The 22,483-nt window shown below is 37.2% G+C and overlaps 1 protein-coding gene across 2 annotated transcripts in view; it reads left to right on the forward strand.

The window, feature by feature from the left end:
* The window catches only part of CSMD1 (CUB and Sushi multiple domains 1), a 1,270,279-nt gene that overhangs the window by 214,546 nt on the left and 1,033,250 nt on the right, over nucleotides 1–22,483 (forward strand). For both annotated transcript variants that reach the window (XM_087775441.1, XM_087775442.1), the window contains exon 2: nucleotides 13,268–13,484. In XM_087775441.1, the coding sequence (XP_087631567.1) occupies nucleotides 13,268–13,484 (217 nt within the window). The remainder of the gene's footprint in view (nucleotides 1–13,267; nucleotides 13,485–22,483) is intronic.

The raw sequence follows: 22,483 nt of genomic DNA on the forward strand, positions 1-22,483 counted from the left end.
GCTGTGCTGCTTCTGGCTCTCCGTTTCCTGTCAGTCACATGGGCACCTGAGGATGAGTCAGTGATGCAGGCGGCTTTTTCTTTTGTGCAGTATTTCATGTAAAATGAACATAAGAGGGTATTGCTTGTAATATTCCTGCAAAAAGGGTAGATCTCTTCCACCTATTTCAAATATGCCTTGATCAAGGATTAAAAATCCTTTTGAGCAATCCACTTCAGAACTAGTCCCTGAGATAGTGCTTGTGTGTTAGGATGTAGAGGCAGTATGTGAGGGCAGAGGCCAGATGAAAAGGCCTGAAGGAGTGTAAGTTCAGTTTCTGCTATTTCATGTATTTCAGCTCGCATAAGTAGTTGAATATTTGGGTGATTTTTCAATTTGGTATTTCAAAACAGCATCCACCATAGTTCTATAAGAAACAATTATGTAGTAGAGGCAAACCAGCTCTGAAAAGTACGGTATCTCATGAAGTGTTGCATTGTTAGGAGAAATCAAGTATGTAATATCATAAATATCCTCTTGCATGTTTTAAAGTTCCAGTTTGTACTATCATCTTAAGTTTCTTAATTTATTTGAATTCAATTCATTGTGTAAACTTCTCTTTCTGTAACCTGTCTGAATCGTGTGCATGGGCTGAATGTGTTTAATTAGTAAATATATTATTTATTATTATTAAAGCATTATTCTAATCAGCTGTACCTTAAAGCAAACGTTAATTGCATTTTTGTCACAGTTCACATTACTTGCTATTATTTACAAATCTGAATAACTGCTTGAGATATACAGCATGGAAAACATAAAAAATCTAAACAATTGCTTGAGATATACAGAATGAAAAACATAAAACCAAAACATTGTATTTAATATGAGAGAAATAAAACTTGATCTTATGTAGATAGAGAAAAATATCTTATTCTTTAGCCATTTACTGCAGTATGAACTGGGGGCACCAAACCAGACTGGCAGCGTTTTGGCACCCATTTGAATTGATGTAGATAAGGCCAAAGGATTCAGAACAATGCTGAATCACACCTATAGTTACTCACACAATTGTGTTTGTTATTGATGCTGCAAGATAGTGGTTCGCTGCTCCATTCTGAGTATTGGTGTGTGTAAATGGCAGCTACTGACATCATGACTCAGGCACAGGAGCTGCATCACCCTCCATTCCATCCCATCGCCCCATTAAAATCAGTAATTACTTTAATACTGTGCAAACATATCGGTAAGATACAAAACATAAGGTACTGAATTTCCTGTAGTTAAGATTATTAAGATTATTAGAACACATAATTTCAGTTCCAGTCATGAATGTCTCAGGCAGCTGTACTTTGAATTTATAATCTCCAGGGAACATGTGTCTGTTGCATCATTCCCACCCTGGTAATGTTAATGAATGTCATAGGTTTTATGTTTTGTGTGTGTAAATTTATTAACATCAAAAGTGCAATCAAATTCATATGTTACACATGCACGTGTTTTCATGCTACCTGTATTTTGATTACACTTAACTTTGCTAATGCTGTGATATTGTTTGCTGTGTTATATTGTTAATTTTTCATAGAAGAAGAATTCTTTCTTATGTGTGCATTGCACAGGACAGTAGTGCCCATATTCTGATTTATATAAAATACAAATCTAAATAAGAAGCACAATTATCTGTATGGACATAATATACCTGTCAAGGGGAACATTTAATGATTTCTTGCAGTAGATCCATAAAATATCTTTTTTTTAATGTGAAAGCTAAAATTCTTCCTGCAAAATGCATTTGTATTAACAAAGGTGATTGTTTTAACACTAAAATCTAATGCAATGTCATCTGATCTTTCTAAATTAAATTCTAAAAATAACTCTTCCATCTTTGAAAATGAAACTTCTCTAATGACTGTTGAAGAATTTATTGCCACTCATTCTTTTCCTCAAGTTATGATTTAGCAATCTAATCTGGAAGATAGTATTTGTCCTTCTCAGTTGGTGTCAGTTGACTCTGCACTGGTAATTAAAGCACACTGAACTAGAAGGTTCTGTTTTAAATGCAAAGAAAGCATGAATTGAAGTAGCAGAGATGAACAAATTTGAAACCTTTTCTGGACTGATTCTGTGGTGACACACAGACAAAAAATGCTGGAAAGCCTGCTGGATAACAGAAGTAATGCACAGAGTAATAACTGTCAGGGAAGAAAAGGTAGTTAAAGTAGACAACGCTCATGGAGCGGTTACAATGAGACAAATGGATTTTTCCCAGTTTTCAGAGCTGGGCTTTTTGACAACATGCTCTTTTAGTAATAGTATAAAACCAAACTGCTTGAACTGCGTTACACTTCTCAGCTTCATGATATAGGCATCTAGTGACAAAGATGGTAATAAAAAAAACTGTTGTAAGATCCTGATATGTGAGCAAGGCTGTCAGTGAAGTTGTCAAGGAGAGTGGCATCAATAAAAGATGGAAGTCAAAGTGACAATACTGAAGTGATCACATTTGGTACAGACAGTTATCCTGTATGTTCCAGGAGTGTGGCAGAAGGGAAATAAAGAAGTCCTCTTCTCAGAGTAGCTTGCCTACAGTTGAGTTGCTCCTATTCCAGTGAAGCTCGGAAGAGAATTTGGATTATTGTCTCAGTATTTCACAAACAATGAAATCAGCACTTTCTTTTTATTTACCTGAGCTATACCATACTCTCTCATTCTACCAGCTGTTGCTAAGCAACTGTAACAGTAATAGTGATGTTTACCTAAAGCCTCAATTTATTTTACTTTATTTTAGAAAAGTAAACAAATAAAATCCACCGTGTCCTCAGCGATCTCCATCTGCAGAATGAGTTTGCATCTGTGAAGAACAGTCTTGTTTTAAAGGGCACTAAATCTGTCTTTAGCTCAGCGTTTTACAATATAGGATCTTACCCTCTGTAAAAGAACTTTTTTTCAACACCACCTCCTATGTATTTCAAATCTGGTGTAGAACTTGCATTGTTTTCCTTTCTTTTTAATGCATTTTCTTTCCTTCATTTTGATGAATCTTAGAGACAATTGGAGTAAATGCAGAGGAAGAACAAAGAGAATTTGGAGAACTTTGCTTTACTGGGCTAAAATCATTACTTTTGAAGGAAAAGGGATAAAACAACTTCATATAGTCTAGTAGCTTTTAACTAAGAACTTATTGCTTTGTCAGAAAGAAACACTGTCAAGCTGTAGCCTTGAGAGAGCGATTATGGTATTTTTAATTTTTTTTTGCCTCTACTAGCCAGTGGCACTGAATTGATGGTGGTGTAGACTCGATTTTTAAAAAAGCATTAAAAAGCCCTTTAAAAAAATGTTTTCTTGCAGACGAACATATTTTGCTGCATTTTATTTCCCCATTAACTTGTGTGAATACTGATTTATTAGTCTTTTTGGACATTCCAGTATTGAAAAGGGAACATGAAATATCTTTTTCTCAATTTGTAATGGCAATGTAATCCAGCTGATGTATAATATGCATTTCAGCATTGAGAACTTCATTAAAATGAAGAAAAAACTTCCACATACCAGCAGTTAAGATGTTTTGCTCTGGTACACAGCAAAGCTACTGTTATGGCAGGATTTGTTTCAGAACTTCTTGCTGAATAGTAATATTACTCTTTAACCTTCAGGACGATTTAATTTCAGTTGGGTGCTGGATAAAGGCTTAAATATACATAGGAAATTGCACACAAAGCTATTGCCTGACTGTCAGAGTAGTAATCTGAGACTTTAAAAACACTAGCTTTTCTGTTTCATCAACACAATCAATGAATATATATCCTGCGGCTAGAAGTAAAGTCTGGATTTAAAATGTTTTATAGACCAATGAAGTTGTAGTCCCTTTGTGAATGTCTGCATCAGAATTTAAGGTTATTACATGCATTCTAGCGTTTACCAACTGTTCATTTCATGTGAGATGGACCTAGTGAAGGTCCTAGACTGGTCACAGACAAAAATTGCAGGGTTTGAATGGATCTGTATTTAAAGGAAATCAATCTAAATTTTGCAATTTAGCTGCCATTTTTTTATCTATTTTTAGCTTTAGCTGCCAAGCTACAGAGTATTTAACAATTCAGAGGCAGTTGACTGTGTTAGGAAGGGTTGAATCTGGCAGCCGACAGAGGTGAGGCCGCCCCATCTCTGTGCCCCAGATGCAGGCAGTGGCAAGGCTGAGCAGCTTTTCCCAGTGGACACACGCACATGGAGCACATGTATACACCACATACCTATGTATACATACGGCCAGGTACACAGATTAACAGAGGTGGACACACTCAGCACTCACATGAACTCAGGCAGCACCAGCAGCCTCACCCTGTCTCCCCTCTCTGGCTGAGCAGGTTGGAGGTCCACCCACCCACACACAGAGCTGCCCATGACTCCCCTGGTCCCCAGTAGCCACTGCCGCATGGTTGCATCCTTGGAGAAACCCTCCTGGCTTCCCCTCCACGTCACCTGCTTGCCAACTTATCTGGACAGACCACAGCCAGCGTTCGCACACTCGCTCACACGCCTGCGCTGGCTTCTGGTGCTGCACAGCAGACACACGGGCTCTGGCCCTGGTCCCACCTGGGGCTGGCACTTGGTGTCTCTCACTGGAGTCTCCCCGGTCACTGGCCCCCAGGCATGTGCACCCTCAGGCTCGTGGTCCAGCCCAGCTGCTGGCACCCCGACCCACACTTACCCCAGGCTGGCACCACCCACCCACGGGTCCCTGTGACCCCTGTGGGGGCATGCCCAGACAGGCCACTATTTACACATGACCAGCTCTGTTTCATACAATCATAGAATGCTTTGGGATGGAAGGGACCTTTAAAGGTCATCTAGTCCATCCCCCCTGCAATGGGCAGGGACATCTTCAACTAGATCAGGTTGCTCAGAGCCTCATCCAGCCTGGCCTTGAATGTTTCCAAGGATGGGGCATCTACCACCTCTCAACCTGTTCCAGTGTTTCACCACCCTCACTGTAAAAAATTCCTTCCTTATATCTAGTCTGAATCTACCCTCTTTTAGTTTAAAACCATTGCCCCTTGTCCTATCAGTATTGGCCCTGCTAAAAATTCTGTCCCCATCTTTCTTATAGGCCCCCTTTAAGTATTGAAAGGCTGCAGTAAGGTCTCCCTGCAGCCTTCTCTTCTCCAGACTGAACAACCTCAGCTCTTTCAGCCTTTGCTCATAAGAGAGGTGCTTCATCCCTCTGGTCATTTTTGTGGCCCTCCTCTGGACCAACAGGTCCATGTCCTTCTTGTACTGAGGACCCCAGAGCTGGACGCAGTACTCCAGGTGGGGTCTCACCAGAGCAGAGTAGAGGGGCAGAATCACCTCCCTCGACCTGCTGGCCACGCTTCTTTTGATGCAGCCCAGGATTCGGTTGGCCTTCTGGTCTGCGAGCACACATTGCCAGCTCATGTCCAGCTTTTCATCCCGCAGTACCCTGAAGTCCTTCTCCTCAGGGCTGCTCTCAATCCGTTCATCCCCCAGCCTGTGTTGATACCGGGGATTGCTCCGACCCAGATACAGGACCTTGCACATGGCCTTGTTGAACCTCATGAGGTTCACACAGGCCCACTTCTCAAGCTTGTTTGTCCCCTCACATCTCTATTTTACCACAGTTGTTCATCCCCAAATCATCTAAATCCATCCTTTTCCCCCATCTCTGGCTCCTCCCCTAAACATCCCATAATAAGTCTTGTGCAATCCCAAAACACTCTTCCCTGACATCCTAGCACTCCCCCAGTCCAGCAGTGGATCTGGAGCTGCTCCTTTTGGCCCATCATGGTGGGTGTCACACCTGGACACTGGGGCTGAGGCTGTCCTGGGACAGCCCTGGGAGGCCCCAGACAAGGGTGTCCCTTCCTCTGAGCCCTTACTTTGTGTTCCCACCTGGCCTGGGTACCCCCGTGCTCCTCCAGGGATATGCAGATGGGCCTGCACTGGGCTGATGGCTCCTGGGATGGGCCTGGGAGGAGCTGGGGCAGGGTGGTGCTTAGGCTTCCCCATCTGCCGTTGTCTTTCTGTGCTCCTTTGTGGGTGCACAGATGAGCTTTTTATCGTATAACCTAACCGATCATTATTAATTATTTCAGATCAAATAAGTTTTAAACAATTTCTCACTAATTCTCTTGAAATGAACTGGTTTTGCCCAGGTCCTGCAAAAACATAACATCATGAGTAAATTTACACTGTTCTCATTTCACATTGGGCTGGGGCTGTCTTGAATATGCTCGAATATATGTAGAGTTGAAGCTTTGCGGCATCAGTTCTCCCTGATGTTGAAAGGCGATGGCGGACACAGCAAGCAGATGCTGGCGCGGCGCAGGCAGCCGCTTCCTGAGATCTTCATGCTGTTGCTGCCGGCCAGGGTGTACTTCAGTTTTGCCAGTAAAGATGGTGGCTTGCAGTTGTGAATGAATCTTCAGTGATACCTAAATTAAAAAGAACTCGGCATTTTCTGATTTAGTTAATTCCTTGGAAAGTGCCTTTTAATAGTGTTGTGAGGTTTACTTAATAATTGATTTTTGAAGGACACTTGAAGTAGCCAAATGCTGTTTAAAACAGTCCTCAGAAAATAGTGACTTTGCCTCTCTGGCCATTTCTGTTCTTGATTAAAGTTAATTTAGGAAATAACAATTTTATTGGGTAGTAACATTGTCAGAAGGTAGCTTCAGGATATACTAATGAGGAAGAAGTGATAAGGGCCTGGTGGAGAGCACAGCCAGTTGGCAGCAGGGGCTGGCATGGGCCTGCAGGCCTCGGCGAGGGCAGGAAGCGCCGGGAGCTTTCAGGGGACATCAATGAAGGCAGAATATTAAAATGCAAAAGAAAAGAAAAAGGGCTGGTTGCAACAAGGTGTGCAACCACCTATTTATGTCTTACAGCTACCTACTGCTCCACCATCTCGATGGTGGCAACCACTTAAATCTGTAGTTACTTGTTGTAGCTCAAGAGGAAATCCTTTTTGTTTTATGTATGTATATTGCATCTTTGCACTCTCAGGAACATTTGGGTTTTACCTTTCTTGTTAGAAGTCATATATGCAAAATTCTTTCTGTCATGAGCTTTGCTGCTCAAAGTCTTTTAACTTGTGGCTAATACTACAATACCAAAGTTCCTGCAAGTCTGAATGTACGTGAGTTAGAGGAGTCGTAATTGCAAACGTGCTCTGCGGATGTGAGAGATGTGCGTTTGAATTTTCTGTGCAGGACGGAGAATTTAAAATCTGTGATGGCTCTAAACATGGACTTTTATAATTAAGGCCTCACAAATAAGGATAAAAGAGAGATGATGGAGTCAGGGATTCATTCTGCTGTATATGCAAAGAAAATGATTAGTGCTGTTTTGTGCAGACTGAAAGAAGGAGCTCATCCCAAAGCAAGGTAGGCAAAGGCGTGTGTACCAATGAGATCCCAGTAAGATTTAGGGGCTGCTGGGCCCTCTCTGAAGGCTTTCCTGGAAATAAAATATTAGTGTCCGAGAGCATTGCAGGCCAACATTGTAAAACTAAAAATTACTCTTCTTTTGAACACAACTAGAGCAAGTAGCCTGCAAGACAGCCTTGCTGGGCCAATAGATATTCAGAATATGAAGGGAAGATTAATGAAGACAGCAAAAAAAATATATGTTTTGTTATTCTTATGCCTGAACTGTTCTTTGTGGAAAATTGCATCTGTTTAAAGCTGAAAAACTGGTAGAACAGGTTATGGAACAAACAGAAAAAATAAACAGTAATGTCACAAGCACCATATGTTATCTAGAGTTTAAAAGACAATCAAGGAAAAAATTGCTGCACTGTTAATGTAATCTCCAGCTTCAATTCACCTGAGATGCCCATATTTAAAAAGGACCAAGGGGAGTTAAGGAACTAAAAGGACATTGAAAAAGGCTCCCCAGTGAAGACCATAAAGGAAACAAATCAGGTAGGGCATAAGAAAGTCTGTACATTGCTAAAAGGTTGGCTACAATTTGTGCCTCAAGGATAGGAGAAAATGGCCACTTTTTACAATGGAGGGAGTCACCATGGCATTGCAGAGAGATCTGTGCTGGCATCTGTGTTGTTCAGAACACTCATAAATGATCTGCAAAAGGGGATAAGCAGTGAAGTGATGGTGATGATAGGAAGCTATGAGTTAATTAATTAAGACTGTGAAGAATTCCAAAAAAGGCCTTATGTGACCAAGTAAGGGGATGTTGAAGTAGATGATGAAATTCAGAGTAGATGAATGTGATGTGATGCACATAGTTAAAAACTGTAGGAAATCTACAGAGGAAAAAAACATAATAAATCCTAATTTTCCATGTAAAATGACAGGCTCTAGCTTCACTGTAATTCTGGAGGAAAGGAATCTTGGTTATAATGCATAGTCCCATAAAAATGTCAAGCTAATATTTACCTTAGCAAAAGAACAGATCAAATTAGTAGGAGAACAAAAAAGGGGTTAAAAATATCACTGTGTAAATGATGTGTATACGTTTTCAGCATTACAAGAAGTTCTGGTGTCCCTGTCTCACGAAGGGTGTAACAAAGCTGCAAAAGTTTTAGAGGTGATAAAATGGCTTTAGTACAAAGAACAGCTATATAAAGTAAAACTTCTGAACTTGGAAAAAAAAAGAAGCTGGGACATGATAAAGGTCAATAAGATGGTAAGTGGCATAGAAAGGATCAATAAAGGATCAAAAAAGGATCAAAAGGATCAAAAAAGTATCAATATCTGTAGATCAATATCTGTATTGATCCAAGAATCGTCTGTATGTTTACTTTCCATAAAAAAACTTAGTGGGACATCAAATGAACCAAACAGATGGTAGCTGCTGAACAAACACAAAGAAGGGTTTTTCATGTTTTAGGATTCCTTCTACAATATATTAAAGATGTTGGAAATTAGTATAGACATAGAGGATGACTGGACAAGTTCATGGAAAAGAAATCTATCAAGGGCTATTAAACAGAAAGATAAGACTACTGAAATGTGTTCCTTTTAAGAGATCCCTGAGATGCAGATCTTGAAGGGGAGGGGATTTTTCTGGGGAAGTCTTTCCTAGGTACCGCCTTTGGCTTGCTGTTGGAGAAAAGATACTGAGCTGAATGAGCCTTTGACCTGGCCAAGCGCAGCTGTTCTTACCTGCTTCCTAAACTTACTAATAGAACTGTAACTCATATTAGAATCTACTTTAAAGAATGAGGGAGACACGATGTAGCTAGAGGTCTCTTCTCAGCCTCTCTACTAGTTGCTGTGTTCCTCTGTGGCTGCAGAATGGAAGATGCTACTCACAGTCAGAAGAAGAATAAATGTGACTTCATTTTCATTATCATGATTGTTCAAAATATCTTTAGCATCGCTGATTTTACTAAGTTAGTTTTGGCGCATTTTATAGTTTGCTTGTTCAAAATACAAATATCTTGCAAAAGTTGCTTTCTATGTAATTATGTATATGTATACACATACATACACATATACATCTCTATATGTGTATAAATATATCAGTCTTCCACAGAATACCTTATGAATTACAAGTAGAGAAGTGGTTGTCTTTTTTCTTGTTTCTTGTAAAGCATTTGAAACTTGGAAAAAAAATAATGAATTTGCTAGTTCTAATTATTAGATACTGGTAAACGGTGGGGAGGTGGGATTGGGGGGGTGATAAACATAAATAAAAATAAATAAATATAAATATAAAGGCCCAGGAAAATAAAAGTGCAATTTTTAGAAAATATTTCCCAAGTTTGTATTTTGTATTTTGTGAAGTTTATTCAAGATCTTGTGGCAAAGTAGTACTTAAATTCTACTGATCCTTAGTGATTCTACCACCCATTTGACCTCAGCATTTAAGGCAAAATTGCAGTGGTTTAAGTTTTCTTTCTCACTTAGGGGTCACAACTGAGAAATGTTGAGCCTGAGCAGGTGCGAATAGGGCTGGTACGGGGTATGCAAAGCACCTTTCTAAGATAAAATAAGGCTAAAATCAGTGTAAATGATTTTCAACCACAAGCCAAGAGCATCAGTTTCCTTAAATTACACTTTTTATATCATAAAGTTAAAATAGCTGTCCTGAAATAATTTCTTACAGAAAATATATGACAGAAAATTAATGTTAAGAGCATAGTGCATATTCATATAAACAATAATGTGGTGTCATACTAATAGAATTTTGGCAGTCTAATACACCTTTAATATTAAAATAATTCAGTGTACTGATATTGTACTCAATCAATGACTGCACATCTTGTGAAAAATGGCAACATTTATTTTTTTATTTGACACAAGGGCCAGAGCTAGAGTGAATTGTATGGGTAGATCTTCTTCTTAGGGTGTATCCGGTCATATTCAGCCTACCTTCTCTTCTCTGCTTACATTCAGCCCAACAGAACTGCTTAAACTGTGCTGATATGAATATTGTTTAATATTTTATTGTTGGTATGTTGAATTTCTTTACACTGTTGACACTTTCTGCTATTAAAGTACCCATAAGAAACAAAATATTCTTAATTAATCTCATCAGTGTCCTCTTACTGGTCTGTGGTGTCTCTGCAGTCAGAAACTGCATTTTTTGTGGGATATTGCATTGCTAACTCCTATCTAATTTGCTGCCACCTGTCACCCAGAAGTCTCTTCATTCCTGCTTTCCAAGTATATCCTCCTACTGAATCTCTCTTAAGTGATTCAATGTTGAATGTACTCCTTGGCAGAGGTGTAACATTTGACAGTTCTGAAGGTTTTAGACTTACGTATATTGACAAAATAAGTATTATAGAGATAGCAGCTGATCCTTTTTTCCCAATACTGCCCTGTTAACATGCTTCTTGTCTTAACTGGGCAGGGGCAGACCTAGAAGGATGTCAGTTTTCTGGGCCTGCACAGCTCTTAAGTTCTCTTTGAGTATTGCTTAGTTCAGAAGATAGATCCTCTTTGCAGTTGTCAGAGTGCAGCAATGAGACTGGTAGGAGTTAACTGTGTATTAAATTTATTCTAGGGTTTTTATTGGGGTTTTTACTGAACAGTAAGTAAATAAGTATGTATTTATATATATGCATATAAAATTAAGAGCAAACCTAAATAGCATTTCACAGTAATAATTTTGCTTTATGGTTCTCCTTTGCCTCGTGTTTCTTGGGTACAAAGTGAATAGGCAGCATGTTTATGAATAATTTCAGAACCGGAGGGATATATATATAGGAGAGCAAAAGCAAACTGGAGAAAGAAAGGGCCATGGGTGGTAAGAAATGCTTAAGTTAAACCAGGGTAAAGTGTTGGCTGCTTTGTTTATCATTAGAGTTTGTTTATTTTCCAAGAGAATAATGCACAATAACTTGAATTTACAGTAAGGAGTACAAAACACCTTTTGGAATAAAACTGGGAACAATCACTAACAGTTGCAAAAACTTCTGCGAGCAGGTAGCAAGCGCCTCTGTAAGGAGGCTGCTAGGCTATGGCCATTTTGGGGGTGGGAGGGCTCACTCACTAACCCAGCAATATTCGGTTTTACCTTAAGCCAGCTGTAGGGTTCCCTAGGAGATTGGGGAGGTAATTGTCTCCCTGGAAGTCAGAAATGTAGTTAACGTATTGCATTTACATACGCAATTACATATGGTGTATTATGTTCTTTATACACCAGAATTAGAAATTTCTGCTCCCAAAAGGTGCTTCTGGCTTTGGTAGATTTTAGACGAATTGCTAACTTGCACTTGATAGGTCTCCTCTTTCAAAGCAACCGTTTCACACCTAGTGGTAGGAAAGCTGCTGTGCAGCATGGCTTGCGGGGGTACTTGATTTACACAAACCAATTTCTGGATGTTGGTGACATGAAGTAGCTCGTTAGAGTATTAGAGTGGTGGGCTGTCAGTATAATTTTCCTCTTCTGTTTTCAGAACATTATTTCTGTAGTAATTAAATTATTTTGAATCACTTGTGACACTTGTATGACATCTCCCCTGTGGTTGTAGGAAGAGGAATACAATGCAAAACATCTGCAAGAATGCTGACAAGTTACAGTGAACAGTACATAGCTGAAACTTTCATGCTAAGTTCATAGTGTAATAGGTTCCCTCTTCAGGAATGTTTAATAATACCAATTTTTTATTAAAGTAATGTGAATCAATTGGTACATATACTAGAGAAGATTTTTACTTTAAAGACCTCCTGAATCCCCACAGCCTTTTTATCTTTTCATTAGAGTTTTTGTTATATTTGAAATTTAGTAGAAAATGATTACTTATTAGTTCTTTAGTTTTAGCAGCAAATCCCTTTTATTAAATCCATTTTATTAAGATTTAGAAATCTCCCACAAGCATTTGACAGCACTGATCTGAAAGATTCAGTCTCAGAGACCTACTACTGGGAAGTTAAAAATAAAATTGCAGCCTGAAATACTTTTCTGGTTTAGGTATAACAATAAAATGCTGGGATTATACTTGTTCTAAAGTGCTTAAAATGCATGTAATAATCCAAGCATTACAGTGCACAAAACATCCTTAAACTTTTCTCTGTTCAAATATTTCATTAACGCTTCCCTCCAGCTCTGAGCCAGCACAACTATTGTGTGTGGGATTAACAAAATCAAGTAGTAAATTAGCAAGAGTGTGCACTGTAAGTCAAGGTTTCTTGCTGAGGACTTCCCGTTAATGAGCTACCATACCCTCACAAGGTCTGTAGGATGTGCAAACCAGACATAAATGCCTGCTGAGTAAACCCTTAGTGTTATTTTTTAAGAATCCTAAAAAAAAAAAAACCACTTGCCTGATCACAATACACATGGCACTAAAAATGTTATACCACAAATTTTGCTGTGTTTTTGAAGTATAAAAATCTTAATGTTCATTGCAACATAATACATAATAAATAACTGCTCTCTGTGTTGAAAGTATGTTTCAGAACAACAGAAATTCTAATACTTTAGTATTTATATAAAAACTTTATAAATGGCATTCACCAAAAAGCTCTGAACACTGGCATTAAAACTGTCAGTCTGTTGAATTTATGGCATCAAGGCTAATGCTTAAATTTCACATTTGGATGAATAAGTTGTACATTGTTAATACTACGTAACTTCAAATAATGATTCATCACATAAAAAGATGGTAGGTGTCTCAGGAGATTCAGTGATGGGGGTTTTGAATTCAGACAGAAGAATGGTATAAATGCAATTTTACGTGGTGTTCATAATCTAGAAAAAATATTATAAAATTAAGTTTACATATAGTTACTCATATAAGAATATATACTGAGGGAGGGGAAAACCACCAAAATACCTATTTTTCTTTCTTCTATTTCAGGTCAGAACTGTGGAGGCTTAGTACAGGGACCAAATGGTACTATAGAAAGCCCTGGATTTCCTCATGGTTATCCAAATTATGCCAACTGCACGTGGATCATTATCACAGGAGAACGTAACAGGATACAATTGTCATTTCATACTTTCGCGCTCGAGGAAGATTTTGATATTTTGTCAATTTACGATGGACAGCCACAGCAAGGCAATTTAAAAGTGAGGTAAAGTACCTTTTTTTTCCTTTCTTAATTTCTTTCTGTCTCTCTCTCTCTCTTTACCTCTCTCTTTCTCTCCTGAATATATGTTTTGATGATGTGTTACAACTACGTTGTATTTCCTTAGTTCTTCCCCAGCCAAGGGGATAGCAGTGCCCCAGGATCTCACAGCAAAAGACGTTAATCCAACTTTCAGAGCCTTATGGCCCTAGCTTGTGTACCAGTAGCATCAGTCATACTTAAAATTTGCACAGTTCAAGGTCAGTTTTGATAAAGTCCCTGAGCACAGGAGTATCTCACGTTGCAGTAGCTTATTTTTATTTATCTGTCCCCTGATGGAATCCAGATTTTGCCCAGGGACCCTTTCGTGAAGTCACTTGTCCCCAGTTTCTGTAAGAACTCTTACTGAGATCAGTCTTTACTTTTCTACCATGCTTACAATATTTGAATCAGAGGATGGGTATGCTGCTCGTGCCAACAGTTTCCCAGGATCTCTCACCGAATGTGACACAGAAGTTGGGGGCTGTACAGTAGTTTGCTAGAGGCACAATCTCATTAGTCAGTGTTAGGCAACCTCTGGAAATGGTTGCCAGATTAAATCCTTCAGGTGACTGTTGCCTGCCTGACAGACAAGTTGAGATGTAAATTGTTTGGCTTTGCCAAAATTTAAATTCTTCTGCGTCTCTAAGTAAGTAAAATTATTAAGCAATTAAGGACCTTTAAAGGTCAGAAACTGCGGTGTCTCATATGTCCAAATACCACTGGGGTTACAAAGAGGCTTTATGGAAGCTCTTTGATCAGCTTTTCACAACTTCAGATTTTGGTGCATGAATTTCATTGGTGTCTTGTTTTGGGTTCTGTGGTCATTTGCTGGATCTGGACTGCAGAGCTGGAAAGCAAACATTGCTATTGGTGTTGCTTTGTCATTTGCTGTTCAGGCATGAGATTTATGGAGCACTGTAAAACACTGCTGTCATTTCTGTTGTCTGGTTACTCTTTTACATGCTGCTGATTTATATTATACTGCTAAAACATGTGGGAACATCACCGATTTGTTCCACATTTTAGTGGCTATCATCACGTATTTTTGACAAGAACAATGTTCTGATTGATTGTTGACTCAGTTCAAAAAGTTTTGAAAACTGTGGAAGGTAGTACACAGCTACCGATGCTTGAGTTGCACAGCATATGTGCTTCGTTTACTGTACTTAATTGACCTTTAGTACTTGTATCACCTTTATACAAGGATTAATACTTATTTTTCAGTAAAATGTTTTTATTATCAATAGCTAACATGCCTGCTTGTTTTGCATTAATCTGTTAGCAGAAAATTGTTTCAAGGAAGAGCACCAACTGATGTTCTATGGGTCTGAGCATAAAAGATAGAAGTTCCTAAGTATGATCTCGATCCCACTGAAGTCATTGTAATTACCACTGATTTAAGTAAAACATTGATTTCATCTTCAGCTTCCAACAGTGAAGCAGATATTTTATTTATCCTTGCTTGTATTTGCCAATTTGTTACCTTCATAAATGATATTATAAGGAAAAAAGCATTTGTTGGCTTTGCAGCATGCAGAGGTTAAAAAAGCAGAACTTGAATGACAGGTTTCTATTGACGTATCATACCCTGTGACATACCCTTTGTTGCACAGCGCAGATTCACAGGTGTACCCCTCTACAATTGCACATTTTAAGACAATTCACTCGGTAGATATTGGAAAATTATAGTCTTGTTTTTTTAGCTGACAGGATGCAAATGCAAGAGAGCATCTTGGAACTTCTGCTTCAGGGTATGCTTTTTTTTCATAGATAAAAATACCCTACTAGATTTTGGGTAATTATATTTCTTCAGCCATCATGCAAAACCTGGAGGTTTTCCTTAAAAATAGCTGTGTAACTATACAGCTCTCACAAACTATAATAATTAAGTCATATTCATCCCATATTTTGTATACTATTTTTCAGCTGCTAAAGCAAAATTGGATAAAAATGAATAGTACATTCAACAAGTTTACTGTACTGCCTGAAGGACCTTTTTGTATGCTAAATGTTCACCAGGATACTTTCACTATAAGTTGATTGTAAACCCCAAGAAAATAGAAGCATATATAAAATATACTGAAATGATAAGGGAAAGGAATAAATTGTTTAAAGCTGTGTGGAGGGAAAAAAGAGAAACAGATAGTTGTAAGGTGTATATGAACTTCTTTGGTTAGTGCATTATTAAAGCATATACAGATTTAAGGGATAAATTGCACATGGTAGTGATCATAAGTTATGGTAAGCTATGTTCTGAGGAGGTTGAGAAGTAAGATAGTAGAAGGAAGAACAATGTAAACAAAAGATAAGGCGCTAAAAAGTACTATTATACATCTTCCAATTTTTCTAGATAAAACCCACCTAGCATTCTGATATTCTGTATGATTACTGAGATCTGCGGTCCAAAACTGTCCTTAAAAAGATTGCTACAGCTGCTTTATTTTTATCACTGTAAAGTTCACAGAACACAAAACAGTATTTGATGTATCTATCTGTGTGTATATATCTGTATATATATGTTTGTAAAAGAGCAAAAGTGAAATTTTAAGTCTAAGATTTTAAGTCTAAGATTTCAAAATACAACCAAGTTCTAATTAAGCTGGGAAAAGATGCTAAATGTATTTTTGCATTTTAAATTGTAAAGGAGTTGTCATTTGTTAAACGCAGTTAACCATCAGCATGCAGAATTCATATGGATTAAACTCTCGTGAAGGAGAGATGCAAGTGTGGCGCACTGAGACATCAAAGTTATTACTCCGTTGTATTCCTTGTGAATTGTTTCCCTGAGTAAGAGTTGCATTCAGTAGTTCAGTGTAGTTCAGGTGCTAGCAAATATTTGTTTTGACTTTTTTCTTTGTTGTATGTATCAGATATAATAGTAAATGGCGATATTTTAAATAGAAATGAGAACTGTATCAACAGGAGGTAGGGAGTAGGGATGCAGGCCAGCTCTGAAGAGGCTCAGTGTGTAAGCAGATGTGAACTGACAGTATTGACCTCTTGACTTGTGTATTGCCAATAGATACATTACCTTCCACGAGCAAGTGAATTCAAGACAGACATTTCAACAGTTTATGGATTTCAAAAGTAATTTCAGGGCTGGTATCTTAGTGTAAATCTTGTTACAGTATATTTTTCCTATATGCAGAATTCCTGAAGATAGGTTTCATAGAGAGGTATAGGGAAGCTGTAACAGGACTGGGTAAATAGAAGTGCCTGTATCAAAACCTCTGTTGCTGAAGAGGTGAGGTGGGGTGTAAGTGGGGTGTTAAGACCTTGAACTGCAAATGTTGCAAATGTGGTGAACTGAGACTTTGTATGTGCGATTGCACATTGCACAGTTTATGGCCTGAGATTCCACATTTTTTTCAGTGTCAAATACAGGTAAATGCTGTAACCTCTGTGTTACAGTGTCTGTCCGTAGAAGTTACTTTTTTAGTACCATACACTCAGTTTTCTTAAGAGTTAGTTATGGAAGATCTGTGCAATATACTCTGGAATAATCTTTGTCAAATAATCAATTCAGTCTTTCAAAGAGTCCTGAAAAGCTCTTAAAAATGGATTCCAAGCAATTTTGTTTTTTCTTACACAGAAAAGCTGCTAATTAAATTATATACACTGATGGAAAGACGCAAATGTACAGACATGAATATTCTTTGTTGTGTGTATATGCAGCTGTCAGTTAATTTGGATATACATGATGTATATTATTTGGAAAGTGATTTTAAAATGTCTGCTTGCCTTCATGGTTTCTCAGGCCTTCTAAGTATTATTTAGTTTATTGCAGCCCAAGTAATAATATAATGGATGCTGCTTCTTATTACTCATATTAGTTGAAATGAACATTTTTGTTTAAATGGAGCAGTAATGCAAATGATGGAAGTTGCTAACGGAGCATGTAATAAAATAAAGCTTACCAAAAATTTTCTGACAAGCATATATACAATGAATGTTAAATAGCAACGTTCCCTCTACTTTCTTGAATCGTGTAGAAATAATAGGAATTAAATACAAATTCTTCACAGTATTCACTTTTTCCTGTCTCTAGCGAGCAATAAACCATATGTATATTCTGCACTTCATAATCCAAGCATGGAGATAAAAAATGTTCACTGAAGTTAAATTTTGGGCTCCTGTTTACTATTAAACCTCTTTTATCTTAACAAACCAAGATTTATCATGTATTCAACACATTTTAGAATTTTATTTTTGTTTGTTTTCTGTTTTGTTTTTTGGTTGTTTATTATTTGTTTGTTTCTTCAGAAAACAATTTCTGTCTTCCTTCTCTCCAGGATCAAGAGAACAGTGAAGCAATGAGGGTGTGATTGACTTTTCTACAGAACTGCTGACACTGCAGCAGCAGGAGCTTTGTGCAGTTTACAGTTCTTTATTTCTTTTTTTTTCCTTCCCCATGAAAATGTCATATGTCATTTTTTTTACCTTTTTATTGCACATCATTTTCTACAAGTTGATTTCAACATAGAGAATTTTTGTGTATGTGTGAACTGGTGATTTTGTGAAGAAAACAGTGTAGCAATGACTATAGTAGCTATCTTTTTTCCAGCTGAAGCTTACTTAGAACACAGCACAAAGTAACAGAAACTGAGCTAGTGTTCAAATTTGTAAAACAAGATTATTGAATAATTTCAGCATGATATTCTGGTATTTTCTTCATCTGTATGAGAAGGAAAACTATTATTGTATGATTATGCAAATTGATTACTGAGTTCCTGCCAGTAGAGATGCCTATCAATGACTATCGTTCCCCTTTTTATGTTAAATCAGATTCTTCTTGGCTTTTTCACCTATTAAAGTATTAGGAAGAAGGAATCATTTATAGTAGAGGGCTAAAATGTGATTCATTGTGTATCACGTAGCTATTTTAGGAAAGAAAGGAAACTATGACCTGATCAGCTAAAAGCTGGCAGGTAGTTTCTGCCAACAACAAGAAGAGCATGCAGTAGAAGGAAAGATAACTTATGTGTGCAATACTGACAGGTTCAAGCTCATATATGGCGACTTTTTTTTTTCACAGGTGGATAAAAGGCAAAAATCCTATTCCCAAAATTTTTAGCTTCCCAATTCAAAATCTTAAGCTTGCTAATTTTGTTGGCTAGCCTACATACTAAAAAGATTTAATGAAAAATTTATTAAATATAAAGTCAAATAAGGAGTCTGCTTACTAACAACAATCTACTTCACCAAGAATTATAGGCCATATTAATTACATGTTTTAGGCTGATACTAAATGATGGTCAACTATAAAAGAATATAATACTTCTTTTTTCCAAAAGCCATGGAGTATTGTTTGAACTCCCGCCTAAGAAAATCCATTTCACATTTAAGGAACCATTATTTCTTGGAAAAAAAAAAGGATTAGATTCATTTAACAAGTCAAAGCAATGCATAAATTTATACTGCAAAATTCTGCATCAGTTGCTTAAACCTTTTATAATGTAGTTGTTTAAGTCAGCACGTTTTTCTTTAAAAATGAATGTGACACTCACCGTAACGAAAATGTAGCTGTGCTCAATTTCTTTGCCCTCTGTGGAGGTAGATCTCTTTCTTTCACCTGACATTGGCCATAGTACATCTTCAGAGAATTTACAGGTGTTGCTTCTTTGACTGTTCCGTACTTTTCAAACTGAACCTGTGTAATTGACAGCAGTGATTTGGTGCATGTTTGTAGTGTTTCACCATCAAAAGTATTACTAGTAAGGGACTCAGAAGGAGACAGTTGGGATGTGGCTCCATAAAATGTTAATTTCTATAGTTTTAGAAACTTCAGCATGTGTTAGGTAATCTTACTGTTTCATAGCTATACAACCATATTTAAGGGAATAATAAAAAAATTGGTATATAAGCACCTTTCTAATAAAGTAGAGAAGCATTACTCAGTATTTAAAGATACCTCATAGTAGCATGCTGAGAAAGACAGGTTATTCTTTATTAATATCTTCTAAGTGTTTCACATGACAATGTTTTAGAGTAGATCTTTGATTTCAGATAAGAGGCACACATTTACCTCCCTTGTTATTTGTTATTGCATGTGGGTATATTAGAAATAATTAGTTATTCAGCTTGAAAGAATCATATTTATGATCATACTAAGCCAAACACCCATACATTCCTTGATGAGTTATTTTAAAAACCAGAATCCCTTGGGTATCCATTATCCAGTATTTAAGCTACAAAAATAACAGAAAATTGCAAGTTGTGAGTGTGGGTATGGGTGCATATATACCTGGGTTTTGAAGAGCTCAGTTCACATCTTTACTTTACCTGAAATCTCAGAATAAGATTTAAGTGTTACTTCAGTACTGGCCCAGTATAAGAAAATGTCTTCACTGGTATGATGTCTGCTTGATCTACACAGGGAACTCACATGATCTACAATATTTTATGGAAAGCCTCTTTGATTCTGTCAGACTGATGAGTTTGTAATCTGCAGAAGTACAAATACTTTTAAGATTTTTTTGAACACTGCTCGTACACAATTTGGTGTTTCATGCTTTTTTGAGAGGGTTTTATTTTTTCATTTTCTCTTCATTTGTGTTTGTTTCTGAAGACCCTAAAACCCCCACAATTTGGTATAGTAACAATATATACACATTTTGACACTTACTTAAACATGATAAATTCCTGGAAGATCTCACATTCATTTTATTCTCAAAACTCCTTAGAAATAGGATACTAGCATCCATTGAGAATGCAGATAAACACAGTTTGGGGAATTACAGCTCTTGAAACTTAGATGCACCTTAAAAAGTCTTTTAGTGTAGCTTGGTGATACAATTGACACCAAAAATTTCAGACAACTTTCTGATTAAACAGTTGATAACATTAACTTGATCGCTGGTTGTGTAAGGAATTTTTACTCTTAAATACATTAATTTTTGAGAGTGAGGGCAATTGCTTACCTTTATTACCTGTCATCTAAACATATATTACACGTGCAGTGTACATAAAGCAGTTTTATATCAGTCTTTCTGCATCGTCCATCTTGTTCAAAAAGAGACTTCTTTTTATTTTAGATGATAAATGTTGAATTGACATAATTACATACAGAAGCCCTGCTGATCAGCATCCCTAAATGCTGTGTATACGATGGCTATTACAACAGCTCTTGGTCAGAGATCAGTCAGTTCCCTTTGCTTATATTCTCACTGCAAGCTAATAATTAAATTACAGCCTTTAGAAAATTTGCAGCTGGACTCCTCAGGGAGAAGAAAGTCCAGCTGTCAAAATCTGTCCCCTTTTGAGATTTGTTACTGTATATCCTTATTGTGGGATTTTTCAGAGTTTCTATATAACTCTGATAGATATAACTTTTTTAATTAGTACGTAATCTGTATGCTATGAAGAAATTTTGACTGCTTGTTTGTTTTAGAGAGGAAAAACGTCTTTTATCTGTTAACTGGCAAATTAAAGGAAAAAAAAAAAGCTTTACAAAGAGTAATAACCGATCCGCCATATTTCTGATGCATGCAATTACGTTAAACTGTGAATCATGTTCTCTTACTGTCATCTGGTAATTACCTGCCTATCTTAACTGAGTCTTGTGATTATTGACTGTATGATCATAGTCTGGTTTTGGGTCACCGCGTGCTGGACCAGGGTGTAGTGATCGTGGGACAGATACAGCATCATAAATGTTCAGGCATTGGAGAGGAACTCTGCAGTTTCTGTGCTCTGAATTGCTCCAGTGGAAATTCAGCATCCTGTTGTCTGCGAGCCAGTCACATATAATCAATTCTGCTGGTAAAACGAATTTTGTAGACAAGCGTTCTCATAATCTTGCAGCTCCCGATATTACTTAGGGACTCTCCTCGGTTTTCATCCTGTTCGTATTCACAAGAGCATCTGCTGACATTATTAGAGGCCTTGGGTTTTGACAGTGATGTTTTTCCCACTTAATGGAGAGTAAAATATACTTCTGCTGAAGTCCCGGGTTATTCCTGTGCTCGTACTTTCATTTGAGTGAAAACTGTGTATGCTCATCTCCATTTGACTCAATGAATTTATTAAGAAAACTAACTAGTCAGTGGCTAACTGACTAGAAGCACATACAGTGAGAGTGATACCGATCATGAAGGAAGTGAAGGCAAATTTTGATGATAGGCTTAATACCAATGTGGCAGAGAACAGCACCCTTAGAAGACTCCTTACTGTTGACTGTCTACTCTTTTCATTGATTTATCAATGTTCTTTTCCATCTGCATGTATGTTGCTGTCTTTCAGCAAAAAGGTAATTTAAAAACAAAAAATTCTTTTGCTTATTTCCCCTCCCAAACACATACCTATGCACTGTGGTTTTCTTTGCAGAATCTAGTGCGACCAGTGTCATGAAAGAAAAGCACAATGGCAAAGAAAAGAAAATAACAGATGCCAATATTAGACTGCATGTTTGTTTTAATTGCTAAGACTGGCTAGTTGTCTAGGCTTCTGAAGTTAAATAGGCATAAAAGGCCATAAATAATAAAAATTATGATGAATTTTAATACAAATTAATAAACACTATTTAAAAATCCATTTAATATTTTTAATTTTTTTGAGATAATACTTTAATTCATGAATTAGAGAGAAAACTATGTTATAGGACTGGTTGGTGAGTACATTAAAGTTAAGTCTAATAATAACCACAAAAACCTGTTCTTAAAACTTAATTTTTAACTAAAATTTTTAACAGTTACATTTGAATGCTGAAATTAAAAGTCCCATAGGTATAATTTTTTTTTAAAAAAAAACACTAATTTTAGCAGATTTTGTTTAGACTATTGAATTACAGAACAGCAAAGCACTGTTTAAATGGATAGTTAAAATAATGAAAAACAGGGAGCACAATAGTCTCATTGATCCATAATAATTCTTATTGATAAGGGTTCTTTCAAAATATACCTATAGGTATTAAAGTTCCATTACTCAAAACATAGTATCTTAAATACTGCCCACAAAAATGTCCG

This window comes from Nipponia nippon, unplaced genomic scaffold (genome assembly GCF_047370975.1).
Source record: "Nipponia nippon isolate SJK-2023a ecotype South Korea unplaced genomic scaffold, ASM4737097v1 scaffold_4, whole genome shotgun sequence".
Taxonomy (NCBI): domain Eukaryota; kingdom Metazoa; phylum Chordata; class Aves; order Pelecaniformes; family Threskiornithidae; genus Nipponia; species Nipponia nippon.